Genomic DNA, 23,693 nt, shown 5'->3' on the forward strand with positions numbered 1-23,693 from the left:
CACTGAAATCAAAATAATTCCTTTAAAATCCTAGTCCCTGGTACCTCAGAATATGACCTTTTTTAAAAATAGGGTCATTGAAGTAATTAGTTAAGAACATATCATGCCAGGTGCAGTGGCGCACACCTGTAATCTCAGTGGTTAATTAGACTAATGCAGGTTAAGTTCAAAGCCAGACTCAGCCGCCATAGGGCAGGCCCTTAGTACAAATTAAAAAAAAAAAAAAAAAAATATGCCTGGTGTCCTTAAAAGAGAAGGAACAGAGATATATAAGGAGAACCACATATGAAGATGGAGATAGAGACTTAAGTTATGCAGCCACAGTCATGACCACTGGAAGAGTCAAAAAGAATCCTCCCCATTAAATTCCCCTCTTTGAATTTAGGCTTTCTGGTCTCCTGAACTGTGAAAAACTAACTTTCTCTGTTTGTCATTTTGTGGTACTCAGATTGAACTCAGGGTCTCAGGAAAGCTAGGCAGGCACTCTATAAATAAGCTACATTCCCAGTCCTTTTTTAAAATCTTATTTTGAGGAAGGATCTTGCTAAGTTGGCAAGGCTGGCCACAAACATGCAGTCCTCCTGCCTCAGCCTTCCAAATGGCTGGGATTATAGGCAATTTCTGTTGTTTTAAACCATAAGTTCATGGTATTTTGTTATAGCACCTTAAGGAAATAAAAGGGAATCTTCTACAGCAAAACTGTATTTCAGATCCAACCACACCAGCAATAACTAGGAGGAGGAGGATAAAAACAAAAACAAACAAAAAACACATGCATAAATTTTCAGACATTATTGAAGGAAAAAAGACTTTTCAAAAAGAAGAAGGAGGGCTGGGGAGATAGCTCAGCTGGTAGAGTGCTTGCCTCGCAAGCACAAGGCCCTGAGTTCAATCCCCAATACCGCAAAAAAAAAAAAAAAAAAAAGAGAAGATGATGATGACATTTACAAATGACACATGAACATCTCGGAAGAGAATATTTTTAAAATCTCCAGGCTATATTCTTTTATATACTGGGAACTGTGAAATGGAAATGGTAAGGCTTATTCAAGTAAGATCTGACATAAAATTAACAAAATGAATTGTCTCATTATCAATCATATGATCAGATGGTCCACCAGAAACTGCTTTAACATGGATAAGCTCCATACACATCAAAATACCAGGACGAGTACTGCAAAGCTGTAAAGCTTAATGTATTCACTGATACTCCACATTTTAAATGATCACAATTATGTAGGGATGCCAAATTTTTTTAATGTTGTTTATATCAATATAAACAAAGTCTTAGTTTGAGAATTTTTACTGCTTTGCCACTGAGACATTTGAATTTTTTAAAAGTATATTGAAGAACACTAGTATAACACCACTTTTGCAGAACTATAAAATAAAACTATTTTTCAACTGGTTCAAACATACTCTGAAAGCAAAAATTACTAATATGGCCAGCAATATTACAAATCTGATATGATATTCCTATTAGGAAACTTTTTGTTTTAGAGAATTAAAGAGCATTCAAAGGAACAGTAAAAACCAAGAAATGTGCTGAAGCTCTACTGAGGCTGTCTGATTATCTGATTCATTTTAAAAAAATATATTGAAGTATGCTAGGCACAGTAGTACACACACATAATCCTAGCTACTTGGGAGACTGAGGCAGGATGACTGCAAGTTTAAGGCCAGCCCGGGCAACTTAGCAAGACCCTGTCTCAAAACAAAAAATAAAAAATGGTGGAGGTATAGCCCAGAGGTAAAGCACCCTGGTTTTAATCTCTAGTACTAGAACCACTCTAACCCATTTTATCTCTTTGCATAAAACCTCGTATTGCTGTCTGTTGTTCAGCTACCTCACCTACTAGACTTCTTCACATGTCATGGAATTTCTTATGCAGAAAATTGTAATTTGTGAAATTATCATATAGCCTTTTACAACTAAAGAATTTCAATTTGAGAGGCTGAGTTTCGTAGCTCACTTGCTAGTATATGTGAGGCACTGGGTTCAATCCTTAGCACCCCCCCAAAAAACCCAAACAAATAAATAAATACCATTGTGTCTGTCTACAACTAAGAAAAGATTGAATTTTTACACTGAAAGTGAGAAAGACAATTTATTGGGGCTGGGGATATGATTCAGTTGGTAGAGTGCCTGACTCGCAAGCACAAGGCCCTGAGTTCAATCCCCAGCACTGCAAAAAAAAACCAAAAACAAAAACAGACAATTTATTGAAGCAAAACAATATGAAATAAGATACCTATAATTAAGAAACATTAGCTAAAAACAGCTTCCCAAGGGAAGAGATGGATATCCAACCATTTATGTGATTTAAAACAATGAAAAAAATTCTATCTACCTACAGGAAATAATTCTGTAGGTCAGGTATTCCACTGACATGGTCCCAATTTGCTCTTACAACACAATTATCATTTTGTACTCTGATATAGTATAAAATTTCCAGAACCTTCTGGGTATTAGGTTGCTTGCAGAGCAATAGGATAAAATAGTATTACTATCAGGAAAACCCTTAATCACTTCTTAAAACTAATTACATTTTATATCTCTATAAAAAGCCACCATCTTTTTGAGTTAATGTCTAAAATGATACCATTTAACAAGGCAGTCAATGTAGAGAGCTGGTAGAAGAAATCAGGACTCAGTCTGAGCAGTTAATGGTTTTGGTTACTAATGAAAATATAGGTTTTTAACATTTTCTGCTACTGTCCTCACAAATCTGGAAACTGGAAAATTTGCACATGTCGGTCAGTGTGCCGTGGAATGGGTGCCATACCTTACCTTGGAGTGACTGCCCTGGCGCACCTCAGCTACCACCAGCCTCCAGTGTTTATAAATCAGAGCAGATGCTGCTCTGAACCTCTGGTATCTAGCCTAACTCAAGTCTATTTTCCTTCCAGGATATTCTCTGACTTAGTATCCTCCTCTTCCACCAAAATTTGAGGCACATTTGTGAAGCAAAAACACACTAAGCATATTTATGAAGCAAAAACAACTAAGTAGGAGGTTAATGTTCCATATACAAAACGACGACTACTAACATGTAATTCAGAGGTTACTTATAACTACTTATGATAAACAGCATCAATATTTCTACTTTCTTGCAGGCATAAATCTGTTATTTACATTTCATTATTGCTCAAAAGTAATCCCACATTCTCCAATTTGTCCTCAACAAGCTATTCGATCTATGGAACCTTCCAAGTCACTGTGATCTGGAGATAAAAGTTGGAGAGCCCATGATTAAAATATGTCTCCACCTATCCTCCAGTCTCAGATGGGAACAACCTAATAAGCCAAAATAAGTAACAAATAAGATATGCTAAAAGGTACTACAACTTGAAGATATATAATTTTTAAAGTCCTGAGTTAATAATATCTATTCACACAATTGGAATTTTACTATTTTAAATGTTATTTTTCTCCTTGGAGTAAATTCCTGAATGTTTCAAACCAAAAGTTATGATAAAAAGAAGGAGAGGGGCTGGGGATATAGCTCAGTTGCCTTGCAAGCACATTGCCCTGAGTTCATCCCCAGCACGGCAAAAAAAAAAAAAAAAAAAGAGGAGAGGTCAAGATTCCAAGTTGCAAGATTGGGGGAGTAGCTCAGTGGGAAGAGTCCTTGCCTAGCTTGCACAAGGTGCTATGTTTAATCTTCAGCACCACAAAATAAACAAACAAAAAATATGAGTATCAAGAAAATATGAGAAAAAATATGAGTATCAAGTTGCAAACAGGCACAGAGAGTAGGGCTGGTCACCAGAATGACCACTGTCAAGGCCCCTGAATTCAAGTAAGTGTCTGTCTCTTGATGACTGATCACTGTTTCTTTAAAGAGCCTCAGAGACATGTTCTATAAGAATCTTCTATGGTTTTCTTTTGTTTTATACCTATCTTAGAAAATCCTGCCCTGGGCCCTTACCCATTTCATTTTCCTGTGGACCCCAAATAAATCCTCAAGAGGCTCTTCATGAAAATCTACTACTTAGGGTCTAGGGATGAAGCTCAGTAGAACAGCACTTGCCTAGCATGTGAAAGGTCCTGGGTCCAATCCCCAGTACCACACACAAGAACAACTATATTACCTAATTAAAGTGATCAATACTAGATTTTTTTTTCCTTATCTTCGACAATTTTGATTCTTCTAGGCCTAACTAAAGAACTCATTTCTTATTCCTCTGATTATGTGTCATTTTTTCAGGACTTTATCTAATTCCCTACATTTCTTTATACAAATGGTGACTAAACTCAATGAAAAGATGACTACTACTACTAGGATTATTAATGACTACAATAAACAGAAAACTTTAAAAATCCAAACTTTTCAATTTTTCATTTAATCATGACAGTTCACTTACTTGATAAGGTTCTGGAAAGCATAACCATCTGTCCACTGTTCAGTAAAAGAGGCCCCATGCCGGACAGTAGTAAAGTGACCCAATCTCAAGCGGTCCTGCATGCTCTTATCTCTACACGCCATCTTCTCTTGTTTTGACTTAGGGGAAAAGGAACAAAAAAAAGGAATTCATCATTAAATTAGCATGGAGACAGACACTTTTTAGAAACTCAAAATTCTAAGGTTATCATGGAAAATATATTGAAAGACCACACATCTCAGAACAGTCAGTAATGACTCCTCAGATGACACAGTATTCCCAAAGTAGACAGGATATGCTAGTGAAGAACCGTGAGTTCTTCCTTGGTAAAATTTCTCTCACCTGCCTAGTCTCTTTTATCTTAGAGTTCAGCATATTATATTTGGACCACAGCAAAGCTAAGCTGTTTCTGTACTTTTGGTTTCTTCTCTCCAATCTATTCTAGAGACCTGTTACAATTCATCTTCTTAATTTATTACTTTGAGGGCTGGAGATGTAGCTCATCAGTAGAATACTTGCTCAGCATGGTCAAGGGAGGCCCTGAATTCAATACCCAGTACTGCCAAAAAAAAAGTAAGAAAATCAATTTGCACACTTCCAGTTTCACAGAAGGTTCTGATGTTCCAAACCTTCTATGGCTTGTGTCTGTCCACTCTAGATTCTGACATGAAAATGTCCTGCGCGATCCTCCACTGAACACGGAAGATCAAGTCCACCTCCCCACCTCTTATGCCAGGACACCTTATGTACTTTTGATTCCTGAGCACTTCATTTGTTACATGATAGGAATTGTAAGACTGCTTAGTACCAAATATGATGCTTATGGATAAGAGGGGGATACAACCATTGAATTTATTGATCTCCCAAGTACAAACTGTAATATAGAATTTATAGGAAAAGAACAAAGTACTGTGAGAAATGATAACATGGAACATACCTACTTGCAATGTCCTGTGCATTTTTATTTATTTATTGTTGGCAGTACTGGGGATTGAACCCAGGGCCTGGCTGGTGATAGGCAAGCACTCTACCACTGAGGACATTCCCCAACCCTTGTTTTATTTATTGACCTCATTTCATTTTATGACAGGGTCTAAATTTCTCGGGCTGACCCAGAACTTGCAAATCTCCTGCCTCACCCTCCAGAGTAGCCAGGATCACATACGTGTACAACTATGCCTGGTTCTACTGTGTATTTTAATTTAATTTTGTTTTATTTTATTTGGACACAGGGCCTACTAAGTTGCCCAGGCTGGCCTTGAACTTGTAATCCTCCTGCCTAAGCTGTACTATATATTTTTAACTGACAGGCAATTTAAACCTGCAGTTTTTTTTGTTTTTTTTTTTTAAACTTAGAACACCTCTCTTGAAGCTTTCCCCAATTAGTCCCCTTCTTTTGATTTCCTTCTGCCAATTTCTTAATAAGTACTCTGCTTACTTGAAAAGGCTTCCTTGTTAATGTGAATGTATTTTATTCCCCCAACCCCACATAGACTGTTAGCCCTCCAGAGATAGGAGCCATGTTTTATGTTTCTTAGATCCATGCATGTTGTTACTCAATTCTTTTTCATTGCTGAGTAGCATTCCATGGTATGAAAACACGACTTGTTTATATATTCACCTGTTGCCAGACACCTGGGATGTTTTCAGGTTTCAACTATTGTGAATAAACTGCTATGAATATTCCTGTACAAATCTTTTTGTGGACATTTGCTTTTATTTCTCTTGGCACTGCTGGGTTGTAGCATAAGTATACTAGTAAGTATATATATTTAATAAGAAATTGCCCCAGATAAGGAATGGTAGTACACGCCTGTAATCCCAGCAACCTGGGAGGCTCAGGCAGGAGCATCACAAGTTTGAGGCCAGCCCAGGGAACTTAGTGAGACCCTGTCTCAAAACAAAAAAATACAATCTGAGTTCAATTCCCAGAATCACCATAAACAAATGAACAAACAGATTATCCCCAAGTTTTCCAAAGCAGCCATACAATTTTACATTCCTACTAGTATAGGAAATTGGGCCACCAACACATTTATACTAGCACTTGACACTGTCAACATTTTTTCTTTAATCATTCTACCATTATATTATTTAATACTATGGTTTCACTTGTTTTTTTTTTTTTTTTTTTGTTGGTCCTGAGAATTAAACTAAGGAATATTCTACTACTGAAATACACCTACCTCCACACCTTTTTAAAAAAATTTTTTTTTTTAAATTTTGAGACTGGGTCTCATTACATTGCCAAGGTTAGCCTGAAACTTGTAATTCTCTTGCCTCAGCTCCACAGTAGTTCAAACTATAGGGTGTGTGCCACTGTATTTGGCCTACCGTGATCTTAGTTTTAGTTTCCCAGATGCCTAATAATGTGGAGCATCTTTTCATATGATAGTCATTTGGATATCTATAAATTTTTTTATAAAATATCTGTTCAGGATATTTTGCTTGGGCTGGGGCTGCAGATTAGTGGTGGAGCACTTGCTTTACATGTGTGAAGCACTGGGTTTGATCCTCAGCACCACATAAAAATAAATAAATAAAGGTATTGTGTCCATCTACAACTAAAGATATTTTTTTTAAAAAAGATACTTTTTTTTTTCCCCCCTTTCTTTTTTAGGTGGTGCTGGAGATTGAACTCAGGGCCTTATATACGATAGGCAAGTGCTCTATCTCTGAGCTACACTGCCACCCCCATCTTTTGTACATTTTTAATTTTTCAAATTATTAAATTATAGGAATCTTTATATATTTTAATTAAAAAAAACTTTTTGAGAGATAATATTGTTAATATTTCCTCCCAAACTGTGGTGGCATTTTCATTTAAGTTTCTTTATATTCCAGCATGGTATATTGGACATTTGATGAACATTCATAGTTAGAAAAATGAATTATTCTGTAAATAAATCTAAATTATCACCGGGCACAGTGGGGCACATCTATAATCCCAGTCGCTTGGCAGGCTGAGGCAGGAGGGTCATGAGTTCAAAGACAGTCTCAACAATGGTGAGGTGCTAAACAACTAAGTGAGACCCAGTCTCTAAATAAAATACCAAATAGGGTTGGCTGGGGATGTGGCTTAGTGAGTTCAATCCCCTCCACCAAAAATCCAAATTATCTATTAATACTAACAAATATAAAATTGTATTTTTCTGTGAGAACTCAAGAGATGGCATTATGTTTGTTTTTTGTACTACACTACTCAAGAGTTTAGTACAACTGATTGAATCTATGTTGATTTCAGGAAGAGTCCTAAAATTTTAAATAAATTCTCTGCATTAACATGTTAATATTTCTCACTCTCATAAAAATGTAACAAAGTAATTTCCCTTCTGTAAAACTGATTATTAAAGGAATGAAGAAAAGTTTTTCCAAGTATCTTTGATCTCAGTAAAACAATCCCCTTATTTCTGCCTGAATTTTGGAATTCAGCATTCCAAAAATTTCAAGAAAAGTAACCACTAGAATGGTCAATTCTCCAGCTCATAATCTTTTTATAACTTCATTAGGAAGTACTGCCATTTTAAAACTTGTAAGAAATAGTTATTAATGACTGCTAAAGGCAGGCTGCAACTAACCAATTACTATAGTAAAGGAATATCCACTAATTTGTAATCATATGCAGATATATGACAACTTTATTTTTTTGAAAAACAAAGCACTTAATTATCACATTATTAAAAACATAAGGAATTCCAAATACCATCTCTGAAACAAAAATCTCACTATTATTAAATGTTTATAAATAGTAATAATATACTCACTTCAATTGATAAAATGAGTAAAAAATTTTATGACTGCAAACCCCAGGTTGAGGGCATGGCTCAGTGATAGAGTACTAGCTTAGCGTGCACAAGGTCCTTGGTTCAAACCCCGGCACCACACACCAAAAAAAAAAAAAAAAAAAAAAAAAAAGTAACATCCCAAATAAACTGTACGAGAATAAGCTGTCAATATCATACTCAAAACAATTAAACAGTCAGAAGACACATCCCACTTATCATTCTGGAGGCTAAGTCTGATGTCCATGCGAGGAAAAAAATTCTAATTGCCAAGTAACAAAAAGTCTTTTTTTAAAAACCCTATTTTTAAAAAAAAATATTTTCATCTCAGGTAAGTAAGGAGCCACACAATGACAAACATTAAGTACTTGGAATACAGAGCTCAGGCCACCATTAATTCACTAACCTTTTCTATAAGGAGTTTCTTGCTCATTGTGACACATCTATTTAATCGTTCCTTGTATTTTTCTAGCATCTTTTGCTGTTCATCAATCTGCCGCCTCAAATCACAGTTGGCCTTCAATGGAAAAAATATGTTTGTAATTAGCTTCAAAGAGAGATTAATAGAAAAGTAGTTTCTAAGGGAAGAGAAAAATCATTTCTATCCATTGTTAAATCAAAACCAAAACTTAGATTCAAAGAGATGAGAGTAATAATGTCTTTTTTAAAGGTAAATAATTCATTCCTTTAATCTCTCTTAATAGTATCTATTTATCAGTAATGAATTCTGTCACTAGAAGTAGGAATGGTTTTCTACTAATATTTTACTCCTTCCAATAACCAGATATAATTCATTGTGTATATCACAAGTGCTTAAACCATCATAAAATAAAATAAAGTTTAGAAGATATACAATGATTATTTAAAGTACAAGGGTGATTAAAAATATACGTATTAGATACTTACAGAAAGTGATTAAGCACTTAAAAAAAGTACAGAATATTTTCTAAACCATAATGTTCTTTATGTTCAATTTGTCCTTTGCTTTCTAATTTCTATTTCTAAAGAAAAGGGTGAATTTTCATAAATGATCCTCACCAGAGAAGCCAAGCACACCTGTGCCTACACAGGACAGAGCTAACAAATAAGGATCATGTTCAAGAATGCCAAAATGTAAATGCAGTTAAATTAGCTGTGGTCAGAGGCCTATAGGATAGGCTAAATACTTCAAAAAATTCAAGCCTCCTTACAATAACAGAATATAAGAACTGCTAACCCAATGTCAAATTTGACTTGCAACTCCTAAATTTATTCTTCTTGGGCTAAACAAAAGATCTCTAGTCATTTGGCAATAGCACTTGTAACTTCCTTGTATAATGTAACCTTATAAGCAATATAACCTTATAGCTTTCTTGAAGTGTGAAAAAAATCTATTATTTCCCAATCAAATGATTCAAGCATTTCTCAAACAGTAAAAAGCACAACAGGAAAATATTACAGGATTCTCAATTTTTGACACTTTTCACCTTCATCTTTAAAGTAACCTGTATGAAATAGCTTCTATCTCCAAATAATTCTGCCCTCCCCATAAACATAATGCTTCACTTTAGTTTTTCTTTACAGAGTTCTAGGGATTACATTATTAAAGGTTAAAAAGTGTAACTACATTTGGAGGAATGTGACTAATTCATATTAAACAACCTATAAGAAGCTAAAGATGATATAATGGTTTTTTGTTTGTTTCTTTTGGCACTGGGGATTCAACCCAGAGGCGCACTACTGTTGAGTTACATTTCCAGCCCTTTTAAAATTTTTATTTTGCAATAGGGTCTCGCTAAGTTGCCCAGGTTATCTCAACCTCCCAAGCAGCAACCATGTAATGTTTATGTGAAATCCAATCTACTTTTAGAAGGTGAATATTTCCTCAAATCTGTAGTCAAATGTATACAATCAATTAACCCCTGGCAGTTGAAAGTTTTAAAAGTTCTAAAATGTTTTCTGACACTAACAACTTCTAAGAGTTCCTGTTTAAAGCAGAAACTGGCTAAGAGCCCCCAGTGCAGCCATACCCAACATCTCACAAAAATAGAAAACTCAATCAATGACTGACTCATGCCTACCTGAAAGCAGATATAAAAACTTATGGTCTCTCCTTGACTGCTTATCCCCCAGATTAGAAACACAAATTCTAATCAATTTGAAAAAAGGGAGTTGGACTTCTATGTCTTAATTTTTGCATGATCCATTCCCTTACTACTAATCTATATCCAAATAAAGATTATAACCTTCAGAAAACAAAAGAGTAGGAGTTGGGGGTATAACAAAATAGTAGAGTGCATGCTTAGCATGAAAGAGGCCCTGGGTTTAATCCCTGGCACCGGTCCCTCACCACCACCAAAGGCAATGGAGTAGAAGGCAGGGGTAAGTTAAGGGAGTATACTGCTTCCTGAAAATTGAAAATGAATTCTAAAAAACAAACAAAAAGCAGTACCAAGCTAGGATAAGTTTTTCAGAAAATATTTTCAATTTTTCTACCCCTACCCACCACAATGGGGATCAAGCCCAGGGCCTCATGCATGGTAGGCAAGCACGCTATCACTGAGCTAAACCCCATTCCCATCATCTTCAAAATCTTAGAAAAGTCAGGCTATGAAGGAAAAAACAAGCCCACATCCCTTCTTAGTCCAGTAAAGTTACTCTGGGCAAAAACCTTTCCCAATACTGGAAATTTTTATACCCACAGAATAGTTCATAAATCTTAGGTAGTGATCCCACCAGCACCCAAATCAACAAAACAAGAATAAGAGCAACTCTAAGCAAGTATACATGTGAATAAAGAAGATGTAAGACAGGTGCTAAGTCTGTGCATGGCTCTCCTCAAAGTTGGAGAAAAGTATATAAATAAAAATAGGCCTAAGTAAGAAATAGGCCTGAGTAAGAAAAGGAAACATCGGCTTCAAAATGAGGGAGATGATCACCTACGGATAGCAAAAGATTTCAGAATATTGCTTGTCATACTCTACAAAATGCAAAAGACATATGTGTGAAACAGGAGAGAAAAACCATAAAGAATATACAGGGTACAATAAGAAAGTATACTGATTACATAAGGGGGAAAAAGCGAGTAACAAAAACTATAAATAACAGAATCAAAATTCACATGAACTACAAGTAAACAGTAGAAAATATATAGAAGATAAACAATGTTTAACAAGATCCAGAAGACGGGTGTAATCATTAATGAAGCATAAAATGTCAGAAATCCAAAATATCAGAGATCCAAGTTAGGTACCAAAGAGGAAAACCAGTAATAAATACAGGGAAAAAAACAGTAATTAGGCATGATCACAGATTTTCAGAATAAAAATATAAAGACCCACAAATGCATTGTAATCTGGTAAAATTTAACAGGTTATGTTTATTCCTTTGACCTTGGATTCTTGGAAACATTAAATGACAGAAAAATTAAACGTGTGTGCATGTGTGTGACAGAGAGAGAGAGAGAGAGGGAGATACAACTGAGAAACAGAACAGGTAATAACACAAAAATCTTACATATGGTGCTGTCTTTTTCATGAAAGGGTAAAGGTAAGAATTCCCAGCTCTACTAGGACATAGAAAATTTAACACTGACACAGCTTTCCTAAAATAAAATTACTTAAAAATGTAATTCAGTCAATCGAGAGATGAAACAAAAAGACAAAGGCTGTGTAAAAAACATAGCAACAATGAACTATAAATCTATTTCTGTAAATTTGAACATTAAACTTCCACAAATGTAAAAAATTATTTTCATATAAAATAACAGAAATAGTAATAATAATAACGATATAAGCACAAGAGAATTTAATAAAGAACGGATTTATGGTTTGGATAAGTGATCAATTCTAGGTCTTACAGAAGACAAAGTAAAAATACACTATTTTATACTATATTTTGATCAATTACAGAAACAGTATAAAAATTTTTGAAAGGCAGATAACTAGTGACATTTTAAATTATTTTTATTATTAAACATTCTTTTATTCAAACAAAATGATACTGCAAAGTCCAATAAGAAAAACTGATCAAAGTAAGGCTGCCGATTCCCACCCTAACATGTCATAGCCCCTTGAGACAGACATGACCACGTTAGTACAAATAAAGGTCAAACCTTTTCTTTCTAAATCACTAGAAAGATGAAAATGCTAGCCAAATTTATTTATAAATCAGTAATATATATGTATATATGCATTTGGGAGGCCAAGGCAGGAGAATCACAGCTGAGGTCGGCCTTGGCCATTTAGCGAGACCTTGTCTCAAAATAAGAAATAAAAAGGGCTAGAATGGGGGCTATGGCTCAGTGGTAGAGGGTCTCTGGGTTCAATCCCCTATCTCTCTCTCTTCCTCACACACACACACACAAATCTCAGAAGGAAATGTACAAAATGTTTTATCCTAGTTAATTATTCTATATTCTCTATTACAAAGAAAAATTTTTATAAAAGGAAAAAAAAACTAAAGGAAAACAATAAACACTTGATTCTTTAAAAAAAATCCACAAAACTGTGGGTCAATAATGCCAAACTACATATTCAAAATATAAAATTTTTTTTTTAAAAATCCTGGTAAGGGCTGGGGAGATAGCTCAGTTGGTAAAGAGTGCTCGCCTTGAAAGCACAAGGCCCTGGGTTCAATCCCCAGCACCGCAAAGAAAAAAAAAAAAAATCCTGGTACATTTTCCAAACGTAAATTCCAGACTAGGCATTTTAAGCTTCTTTTGTATGCCCAAAAAATTTGAAATGAATAGGTTATGAAAGATACAAAATAAAAAGCATACTGAAAAGTCCTTGTTAATGTAGTTTTTAAAATTAAAGAATAAAATAACTACTCTAAAATGGGAAAATATACTTGGTCCCACAGTTGTAGATGAAATATAACATTCCACGTATTTGATTCTCTATCATAAATAGAAATATTAAAATACTACAGTGTAAGATTTCCACTGTCAAGACTGTTTAGAAAGTATGTATGATCCTGGTTCCCACTTAGCTTCCCTCAGATTAAAGAAAAATAACTTAGTTATCTGGCTTTTGTAATTATTTCCATGCTATGCATATAATCCAAACACATACAACAGTTAGTGCTTGTTATAAAATGTCTTACATTTTAATACTTACTCTTAATAAATCATCTATTCTTCCTTCTTTCTTCTCTAAGTCAGAATTCTTACTATTTTCTAGTGCAGATATTTTTTCTATTGTGAGGTCAGACTACAGAGACAAAGGCAATACAAATTTAGGATTAGTCTCAAAATAGTACATGTCATCACATTTTTCTCATTACTTTTCTGAAAAAAGTATCAGCTAACAAAAATAGCCTGGAATCATGTGGCTCAGAAAATTAAATTCACTCTCCTCATCCCAATCTTCAAATCTTAACTATGGATTCCTAAAATTTCACTACACCAGTGCTTCAAAACACAGACTAATTTTGGAATCAAATATGAAAATTCTGAAACAACTGTGCATTGAACAATACAGAAATACAGTACTCTAGAAATGAAACAAATTGAATAGAAAGGCTCAAGGGGAAACTTGACCAAAGTCTCTAAGGAACAAATGTGCCATCTAGTGGAAATAGGGAGCGATCAGAAAAGGAAAAGTCTATACAATCATCTAGATGCTGGTGATTCAAATAAAATTAAAGTCTACTCTACAGGGTCACAAGATTTGAGACAAGAAATTCTAGATTGCCAAGCATCCGGTCTGGAAGGCAGCACAGCGTCAAAAGAGGCTGCAAAAACACCCAGTATGCTACTGGTTAACTCAACACTAGAAATGGAGGATATATCTACGATACTTTTCAGATACAACTTTTAAATGTTCACAACATTCCCTAAATTAAAAAGTTTCCGAAGACTGTTTAAAGGAAGAAATTATATTGGTGTAGCACATCTTAAATAAGTTTAGCTAGGTCTTGCAAGATAAGTAAAGGAATACATAAATTAACTACTTCCAGAAAGTAGGTAATTATATATTTATCAAAAGTAAACTGTTAGCACTGTCCTAATAAGCATTTTGTAAACACTGTCTGAGGTAATAAAGATCAACCACATTTTACAGATGATTTCTACTAAAGAAAGCTGAGGCCCAGAAAGACAAAGTATAAGCAGCAGAAACAGAATCTGAACGGAGGCCTTCAAAGCATATGCTCTTTCCTCAACACCATGCTGCAGTAAAACCACTTCCACTACAATACACCAGCATATTTTACAAGGACTTTAAATACTCATATGCAAGTTCTGAATATAATACACACAAATAATGAAATACAGTCAAAGAAATAAAGGGAAGACCACGTGAGGAATCACAGATGTTCTATGTTTGGGTTTATTCCTAAGCAAAACTTCTCCACTGTTTATCAATCCCCAACCTACCTGGGTCTGTCTGTGCTGGATGGAGATCTGTTTTTGGGAGCTGCAGGAATGCTCTGTGTTGCCAGATCCTGTAGAAGAGGGACTGTTTTGCTGAGCCTATAATAAAGGTATATCACCAATCACAGAAAGGCTTAGCATCTTTCTCCACAAACATTTGTATGAATACAATTACCTCTATATAAAATAAATCCTGTCTGAAAAAAGTCAGAAATCAGGGCCACAAGGTCAAAATGAAAGTAAAACAAGTTAAATATGAGATACAAGGCTACCTATGGTGGCTTAGATCATATTCCTGTAAACAGGTTTTATTTTTATTTAACTAATTGATTGATTTATTCTTGAACCCTGGGTCTCCCACATGGTAGGCAAGCACTCTACTGCTGAACTATATACCTCCAGTCTTTTTTTATTTTTTTATTTTTATTTTTTGCGGTGCTGGGGATTGAACCCAGGGTGGTCTTGTGCTTGCAAGGTGAGCACTCTACCAACTGAGCTATATCCCCAGTTCTTATTCCCAGTCTTATAAATAGGTTTTAAAGGGTCAAATGCTTATAAATAAAATTTTTAAATATTTAAGTTAGAAAAAATGAACAGTTACTCCAACAATTATTTGCTTTTTTCACTTGTGTTTCGATGCGTCTTTATCAGAAAAGGTGAGTGAAACATCCAATGCATAGGGGATATACAAGAGCACAGACAGAGAGGACTACAAACTATTTTCAGGACAGTATCCTAAATACACCAATGTTATTCATGAATGCATAGTGTATAAAACTTTAGGCTTGTCCAATATTGTCACTTGCTAATCAAACATTCTAAGGCATCTTTATTATTTATTTATTACAGCACTAGGGATCAAACTCAGGACCTCAGGTATTCTAGGCAAGCACTCTACTACTGAACTATAACCCTGTTATAGCTGTAATCCCAGTGACCCTAGAGGCTGAGGCAGGAGGATTACAAGTTTGAGATCAACCTTAGAAACTTAGTGAGACCCTGTCTCAAAAAAGGGGCAGAGTGGGAGGCTGCCGGTGTGGCTCAGTGGTTAAGCGTTCGACTACTGTACCTTTTAAAATAAAAAAGTGAATTTTTTTTCTAATACTTTCGATATAGTCTTTTGAATTATTGTTCTTACTCATTATTATATTAACTTTTATTACAGTAACATTAGTATAACCATTTATTGAGTAATAACTAAGCTAAATGCTTTGAAGTCATTGTCGCATGTAATCCTTATAAAATATTATAAGATATTTTTTATTATTTCCATTTAATGTATAAAGAATATACAAATCAGTTGAGCATTGTGGTACGTGCCCTTAATTCTAGCTACTGAGGAGAATGAGGTAGGAGGATCATGACTTCAAGACAAGCATAAGCAACTTTAGCAAGATCCTGTTTGGAAGATCCTGTTTCAAATTAAAATGGGCTAGGGATGTAGTTCAGTAGTAGAACTTTCCTAGCATGTGCAAAGACTTGGCTTCAATCCCTTGAAGCCCCCCCTCCAAAAAAAGTGTGTGTATATACAACATTAATAAACGCATCAATAAATTATTAATAACTATCAATGATTAAGTAATTAAATGTATTGATAAATATTAACATTTACATATAAGTAAAGTAAGAGATATTAACCACTTATGCAAGGTCACAGAACCAGTAAGTGGGGGAACTAGAATTGGAGGCTATCTGTATCCACAATAACTAATTGCTCTCAATCACCAGCCCACACTATTAGAGCCATATGGTAAGTAAGCTAAAGAGTTCCTACACAATTTCATGGAAGGATCACTACAGTCTTTTAAAGTAGGCAGTATAACTAACTCCATTTTTATGTCTTCATTCAGTGACTACTCATTGAGTACTTCCTTTACCGAAGCATTGTGTTAGGTTTTCATGGCATGTGGCCAAGGAAGATGAACACACCACTAGTCCTTACTTTGTCTTAATGAAACTCAGAACTCGAGAAGATTTATTGGACTCAAATATGGCTGCAAAGAAACTGTTCAAAGAAGAATCTAATAAATGCAAAATTATAATTAGAAGAAGTACTTTAAGACCACATAACAGGATATGAAATCTAATCTAGAGTAAAGGGGTTGACTTGAAAAAATTTAAGATTTGAAGGTAATCAGAGTCAAAGACAGGAGATGATAGAGTCATTTCAGGTAAAGAACATGTAAGAAGGTTCTAGGAAAAAAGAAAAGACTAATATGGGGTCCAGAGAAGTCAAAAAGAGAAACTCATCTCAAAGAGGCTGTTAAACAACTTGTACAGCCAGTAAGTGGCAAAGCTGCGACTAAAAGCCAGGTCTATGTGATTCCAAATAACTGTTATCTATACCCTTTCTAAACCTCAGCAAAACCAACCATTTCTTTTAAGGGTTATCATATGAACCTCAAGTATTACATTACACTATAATATAAGCACTGTCTCCTTCAGTTATCAGTTCCTTGAAATCTTTTATTTTCATATTTGTTTTTAAATAAATTTGACTGAACTAAAGGGCTCCTCTATAAATTTCTAGATTTTGGTAGGTGGGCTTTGCTAAAGTGCTCATTTCTAAGTTTTCTTCTAGCAAACTGACAGCACTAAAATACGATTTAGGGATACTTCTAAAAGCTTTATGTAAAAATACATTATGATAAGAAATACAAAAGTTAATTGAGGAAGTGACCCACAGTTAGGAAAAAGCAAATCCAAATGAAAATAATGTTTTCAAAAAGTAAAAGGTACTATACAAATATAAAGACCTAATGTGACAACATGACTCCATAATGGGAAAAAATGCTCTAATTCTGAGCATTTTCTATATTAATTGTGGACCTCTGTGCCCGGCCCTGTGTTAAACACCAGAAATGTGTTTAACTGTTTAACTGGAAAACAATGATAGCTTCCACTTTCCCACCAAGTCAAGTTTCAGAATAATGCCCCAGGACAATGATAACACAATCTGCCTCATTAGCCTGATGCCACTGCAGTGATGAATTAAGCACAGAGGCTCCAAAAGTTCTATTAGGCTTTCCAGAGAAAACAGAAGAAATAAGTAAACAGTAAAATAAAATTTCTCTAACACAAAAAGGGAAATTTTCAGAATGAAATGTCTACTATATAATAAGCACTATTCATGGGAACATAAGATAAATAGTAGGTAGACTTCAGAGACAAAAAGATACCATGATTTAAATGAATGCAGAAAAAGCATCCAAGACTCTTTCAAGTTAGAAACATTTAACAGACTCAAAAGAAACCTAACCCCCAAAAGGGCCATCTCTGAAAAATATACAGTGAACATCATACTTGTTTTCAAAGACTTCTTTCTTTCCCCTAAGATCTGGAACAAGGCAAGATTGTCCATTTTCATAAGTTATATTCAATGATGTACTTGAGTTCTAGCCAAGACAATCAAGAAAAGAAAAGAAAAGCATCTAGAATAGAAAGAATGTAAAAACTATTTTCAGAATGCACAATTTGCAAAAAAATCATTAACAAAAAAGAAACAAAGAAAAAAAAAAAAACACCTAAGCCAAGCAAAGTGGTGCACACCTGTAACCCCAGCAGCTCGGGAGGTTGAGACAGGAGGGTTGAGAGTTCAAAGCCAGCCTCAGCCACAGCAACGCACTAAGCAAATCAGTGAGACCCTGTCTCTAAATAAAACACAAAATAGGGCTGGGGATGTGGCTCAGTGGTTGAGTGCCCCTGAGTTCAATCCCCAGTACCGAAACAAAACAAAACAAAACCAAAAAACACCTATTAGAATTAACATATAGAGTTCAGCAAGATTGTAACATACAAAATCAATATAAAAAAACAATTGTGTTTCTATCCTCTAGCAATTAGCAATCTGAAAATAACTAAATGGATACTATTGAAAAATAATCAAAAAGAATACTTGCGAATAATTTTAACAAAAGAAGTACAAAATCTAGACATTTAAAACTGTAAGACATGCCAGTTAGATAATGCACACCTATAATCCCAGAGACTGGGAAGGCTGGAGCAAGAGGATCACAAGTTTGAAGCCAGCCTGGGCAACTCAGATTCTGCCTTGAAAAAAAATAAAAAGGGCTGGGAATGCAGCTCAGTAGAGTCCTTACCTAGCATGTTTAGCTCTGGGTTCAATACCCAGTACTAAGAAAAAAAAAAAAAGTAGTATTGGTGAGAATGTAGAGAACTTGGAATATACTACTGATCGAAATGTAAAATGGTACAGCTATTGTGAAAAAGTTTGGTAATTCCTCAAAAATACATCATATGACCAGCAATTTCACTCCTCAGCATAATAAAAAAAATAAAGAAAACATATCTAAACAAAAACCTGTACATGAATGTTCATAGTAGCATTATTTATAATAACCAAGTGTAAAAATAATTCAAAGGTCCACCAACCGATGAAAGGATAAATTAAGCTATGACCAGATGGGCACAAAAAGAATGATTATATTTACTTATGTACATCCATGAAAATCCATGAGGCCAGGACTTGAGATATAGCTCAGTGATACAACGTGTGCTTAGCATGTGCGAAGTCGTGGGTTCAATCCCCAGCACCAAGAAAAAAGAGAAGAGAAAGAAAGAGGGAGGGAGGGAAGAAGAAAGAAAGAAAAAAATCCATGAGGTCATAATGATATCAAAGAGGAAGCTATATGTCACTATTTGATGAAGCCAATAGTATAATCAATTTGCTATTTTAAAAATTAAAAGTTAATTTAAAAAATTGAAATTGGTAATTAAAGGGGTGAAAAAGTAGGCATTTAGCTTGCCTTTCTAGTAAAACTATTTGTCAGTATAACCTAAGAAGCAGAGATGATGAAAGAAAGGTTCTATTTCACATTAGTGTCATACTAAATGAAGTATGATGCTAGGCACAGTGGTGCACACCTGTAATCCCAGCAACTCAGAAAGCTGAGGCAGAGGACTCAAGTTCAAGATCAGTCTGGGGAAATTAGCAAAGCTCTAAGCAATTCAGTGAGACTCTGTCTTAAATTAAAAAAAAAAAAAAAAATTTTTTTAAAGGGAGCTGGGGATGTGGCTCAGTTGTAAAGTACCCCTGGGTTCAATTCCCAGTACCAAAGCAAATAAACAACAACAACAAAAAAATCGTTAGTTTAAATATATAATAATAAATCTCAAGCACGATAATGTTAATTTGGATATATAGAAAAATGTAACTTTTTGTAGAAAATGCCTGTTAAATTATTTAAATGGGAGGTCAAGAATTTTTAAATTATTTAAAAATACTTCAGTATAAATGAAGCTAACTACGTTATTTATTTTTTAATCAAGCTTGGGGGGGGGCTGCAGTTGTAGCTCAGTGGTAGTAGCTTGCCTAGCATGTGTGAGGTACTGGGTTTGATTTGTGGGGGGGAGCGGGGGAGAGTTTCAAACTTTCAATTACATCTGAATAATGTTAAAAGATACAGCTTTTAAGGAAATAATAGGCTGGCATTAAAGGGGGAAAAAAGAAAAGAAAAAGATCTAGTAGACATCGATAAATTATTTCATTTAATCAAAACTAATTCAATGATTATGTCTGTTTTCTTCTCAAACAGTTCAATAAAATCATTTGGTTTTGCAATGCCCAACAATATAACAATACTGGTAATTATAAATGCTCTACAAGCACTTTCAAGTCTTTAGAATAACTTACAGAGCAGAAAAGTCTCAGTTATAGGTAAAATAACAAACTAAACATCACACACTTACAAGGTAACAATGACTAAAAACTTGAAAGATGCCAAAGGAAAGCTGGGTAAACATTACAAATATGTTAAATTTATCTTTCATAATGCGGAATAAATAGATCTTGCTTAAAACTGATTAAATGAGACATATTATTTGAAGTTAAAATGGTAATCAATAGCCAATCTAAATGACAAAATGTCAATAATGGTCATCTCTCTGAGGAGTACACAGCAAGGAATTTCACTCTTTCCCCACTGCTTCAACTTCTTCTGGGTTATATCTGTACTACTTTTACAATTTAGAAAATTATATGCTGATGAGGTAAGAACAAATTTCCTATGTTACATAATTTTATATATTAAAATTAAAATTTTATATAAACTTTATGTATCAAATACTTAATATTCTACCACCTGCTATCTTTATCAGCACATATTTAGAGATCTTTCATTTTTAGCATATACACAGCTATTTCACTTTTGTCAGTTATATAGCATTCCATCATAAAAATAGCATTCCATCATAAAAATGAATTATAATTTATATAACCAACCCCTCTGTAAAAAGTGTTTTTATTAATTCATGCAACATATAATTACACTGAGTTCCTATCAGAACAAATCCCACTCAGGGAATTGGAGAGACTGAAATGAACAGAGCGGAGCTTACATTCCAGAGAAACAGCTAAAGAAGTACATTATAAGAATGTTAGCTGGTGATAAGACCAAGAAGAAAAACAAAGCAGGGCATTAGAGCTAGATACAGGGTGAGGCAGTCAGGGAGGAATTGTTATTTCATACAGTGTGGTCAGACCCAGAAAACTCAGAGAGCAAGGGGCATGCTGATATCTAGGACAAGAATGTTAGGGCAAGTATAAAGATCCTAGGTGAGAGCACTGGTGGTAGTATCCAAAGAAACAAGGGCCAATGTGAATGGAACCTGATGGTTATGAGATGAGGACAGGGAGGACAAAACACACAGGGGCATTTTAAAGACCTTTTGAGCAGGAGAATGGTGCACTTGGACTTAAGTTTCAATACAATCATGGTGCTTTGTCACAAAGAGATTCAAAGGAAATCAAGGTAGAAGCAAGGAGTCCAGTTAGAAGTCCAAATTCTCAGAGGGAGACAATGGTTTAGAATGGAGCAGTAGTGGGGGGGAGGGGGAGCAGTAGTAGAACTCTAAACATAATCTGAAGATTTACTGATGGCTTTGAATTTGGGATATAATTAAAAAAGAAGAGATAAGAATGACTCCTAGGGTTTTAGTCTGGAAAAAAAGAAAAGAGTTGACAATATTGAGATTTGGAACGCTGTGGGGAGAAAAGGATTTGAGTAGGGACAGAATGGAGTTCAGTTTGGGATATGTTAAATTTGATATGCTTGTTAGACAGAAAGAGGAGATGACTGGAGGCAACTGACTATATAGGTCTGGAATTCAGGGCAGAGATCTGACTACAGATATAAACTTAGAAGTCTGCTGCACATAGAGGATAGATACTAGTAACAAAGAAACTAGATGAGAAAAAGTAGAAAATTAAGATAAATAAAAAGGAAGACGGAGCCCTGGAACATTCCAATGTTGAGAGGTGCTAGGAGAAGGGAATGATTCACCTATAGCTAATAAACAGTGCTGGATGAGCTCTGAGAAATGATCACTAAATTTAGCAACACAGAGGTTATATCCTCTGAAACACTCATGGAGGAAAACTTCCAATTTTTGTAATTACAAACAATATCTCAACAAAAATCTTTGTAGTTTCATGGGAATGGAATTTTGGACCTAAGGATACATAAACTTAACAATGAGGTATATTAACAATTTGTTCAAATGACTACACCTATTAATTTCTAGTTAGTATAAAACCACACATCTCTATTATTATCAACTACATTGAGAATTATCAAATTTATTAATCCTTGACAATTTGATAGCTCATGAATGTTATCTTGTTTTATTCTGCATTTCTTTATGGCCTCAGTTGAGTTTCCCCCTGACCACCACCAACCTGGTTGCCATGTTATTAGTTATTTGGCTTTTTCTTTCCTACAAAGCTGCCTTTGCAGTGGTGACTTTAATTCTGAAAGATGGCCCTAAGAATGGAAGAGTAGGGCAATGGAGCATTCTCTTACTTTATATCACCCTTAGAAAAAACAGGTACCTGATGGGGCACAGAAACCAAGGAAAATAATAACTTTTGATTCAAACTGCATTACAACTTGACAAATTAAAATGGAGTCAAGTTTTTGTAACATTCAAATTCTTGTTCTTCAAAAGGAAGAAATAAGTAAGTTGAAAGGAACAAATAGCTGAATACTCATGGAAAAAGTATATACCAACACTCCAAAGGGGGTAAGAAGGCAAGTCTGTAGGAGCCCTACCTACATGATGAATCCTACTGATTTGAACTAGTTTATATAAGTGATGGTTGAAGTTTAGAAAATTTATTTTTAATTATACAAATGTTCTTGTTGTAATGGAACTTAACTTGCATTTTGCTTCTTTGTCAATCTAAGGTTATACTTTCCTTCCTATTGTGTGCTCAGACTTAATCAAAATAACTTTAGAAGGGATAGAGAATGAAAAATGTCCCCCTCTGTACTAAAATAATTAATCCAACTTCATCAAGAAGCTCCAGGGCAACAACAAGCATCTGAATAAATTGAGCCTTAGTACTCACTGAAACGAAAGTGAAGCAGAGGCCAGCACCTCTTTGTGCTAACTGCTCCGTGTCAAGCCGAGGTTTTGCTAGCATCACTGACATGAGGGTTGGCAGAGCAGATTGCTCCTCTGGTGCCTCCTTTGCAGCACTGCCATCTAAACCATACAGGGGCTGCTCTACTCGCCGCTGGAAAACATTAAGGAAAATATATAACGTAGATGAGAAATAAAATCTGACACTGCTAAAATATTCAACATGTTAAAATCTAGTTAGGGAATATAAGATGAATGATTAAAAAAGAAAAAAAGAAAGCAAACTTCTCAGGAAAACAATTATGGCAAGCATAATAACATTATCACTGGATTATTAACTACCTATAAATCTGACTCAATACCTTACTCGAATTCTATTCAATGACATTTTAAAGGTTCTATATTTATAGAACTCTGAACTTAAGAGATTATTTTGTAGAGTTTGATAAATCAACTTCATAATATACAAGAAATGTTATTTCCACACTGCAGTTAAATAAAGAATTAAGACAACCATCCCATGACTTCATAAATAGGACTTAATTCACTCTTCTCTTTTCTATACCTTACATGCAAAAAAATATCTAAAATACACACGCAAACAAAACAAAGTACACTAAAATAACAATGAATCACAATTTTGATTTATTCTAGAAATATAAGAATGGTTAAATATCAAATTTACTAATGTAATTCATTACAATAATGTTAGGGGAAGAAAATTATAATTTTCACCTTAGGATGTCAAAAAGGATTTGCATATGTTTGGCCAACTTTTAGAAAACCTA

At 34.7% G+C, this 23,693-nt stretch overlaps 1 protein-coding gene across 1 annotated transcript in view; it reads right to left on the minus strand.

Moving 5' to 3' along the window:
* Positions 1-23,693, minus strand: part of TLK2 (tousled like kinase 2) — a 111,459-nt gene that overhangs the window by 35,576 nt on the left and 52,190 nt on the right. The window contains 5 exon segments of the mRNA XM_079134982.1: positions 4,369-4,505; positions 8,575-8,685; positions 13,268-13,360; positions 14,527-14,622; positions 22,892-23,059. Coding sequence (XP_078991108.1) covers positions 4,369-4,505; positions 8,575-8,685; positions 13,268-13,360; positions 14,527-14,622; positions 22,892-23,059 — 605 coding nt within the window.

The sequence above is a fragment of the Sciurus vulgaris genome (genome assembly GCF_902686455.1).
Source record: "Sciurus vulgaris genome assembly, chromosome: 3".
NCBI classification, from domain to species: Eukaryota; Metazoa; Chordata; class Mammalia; order Rodentia; family Sciuridae; genus Sciurus; species Sciurus vulgaris.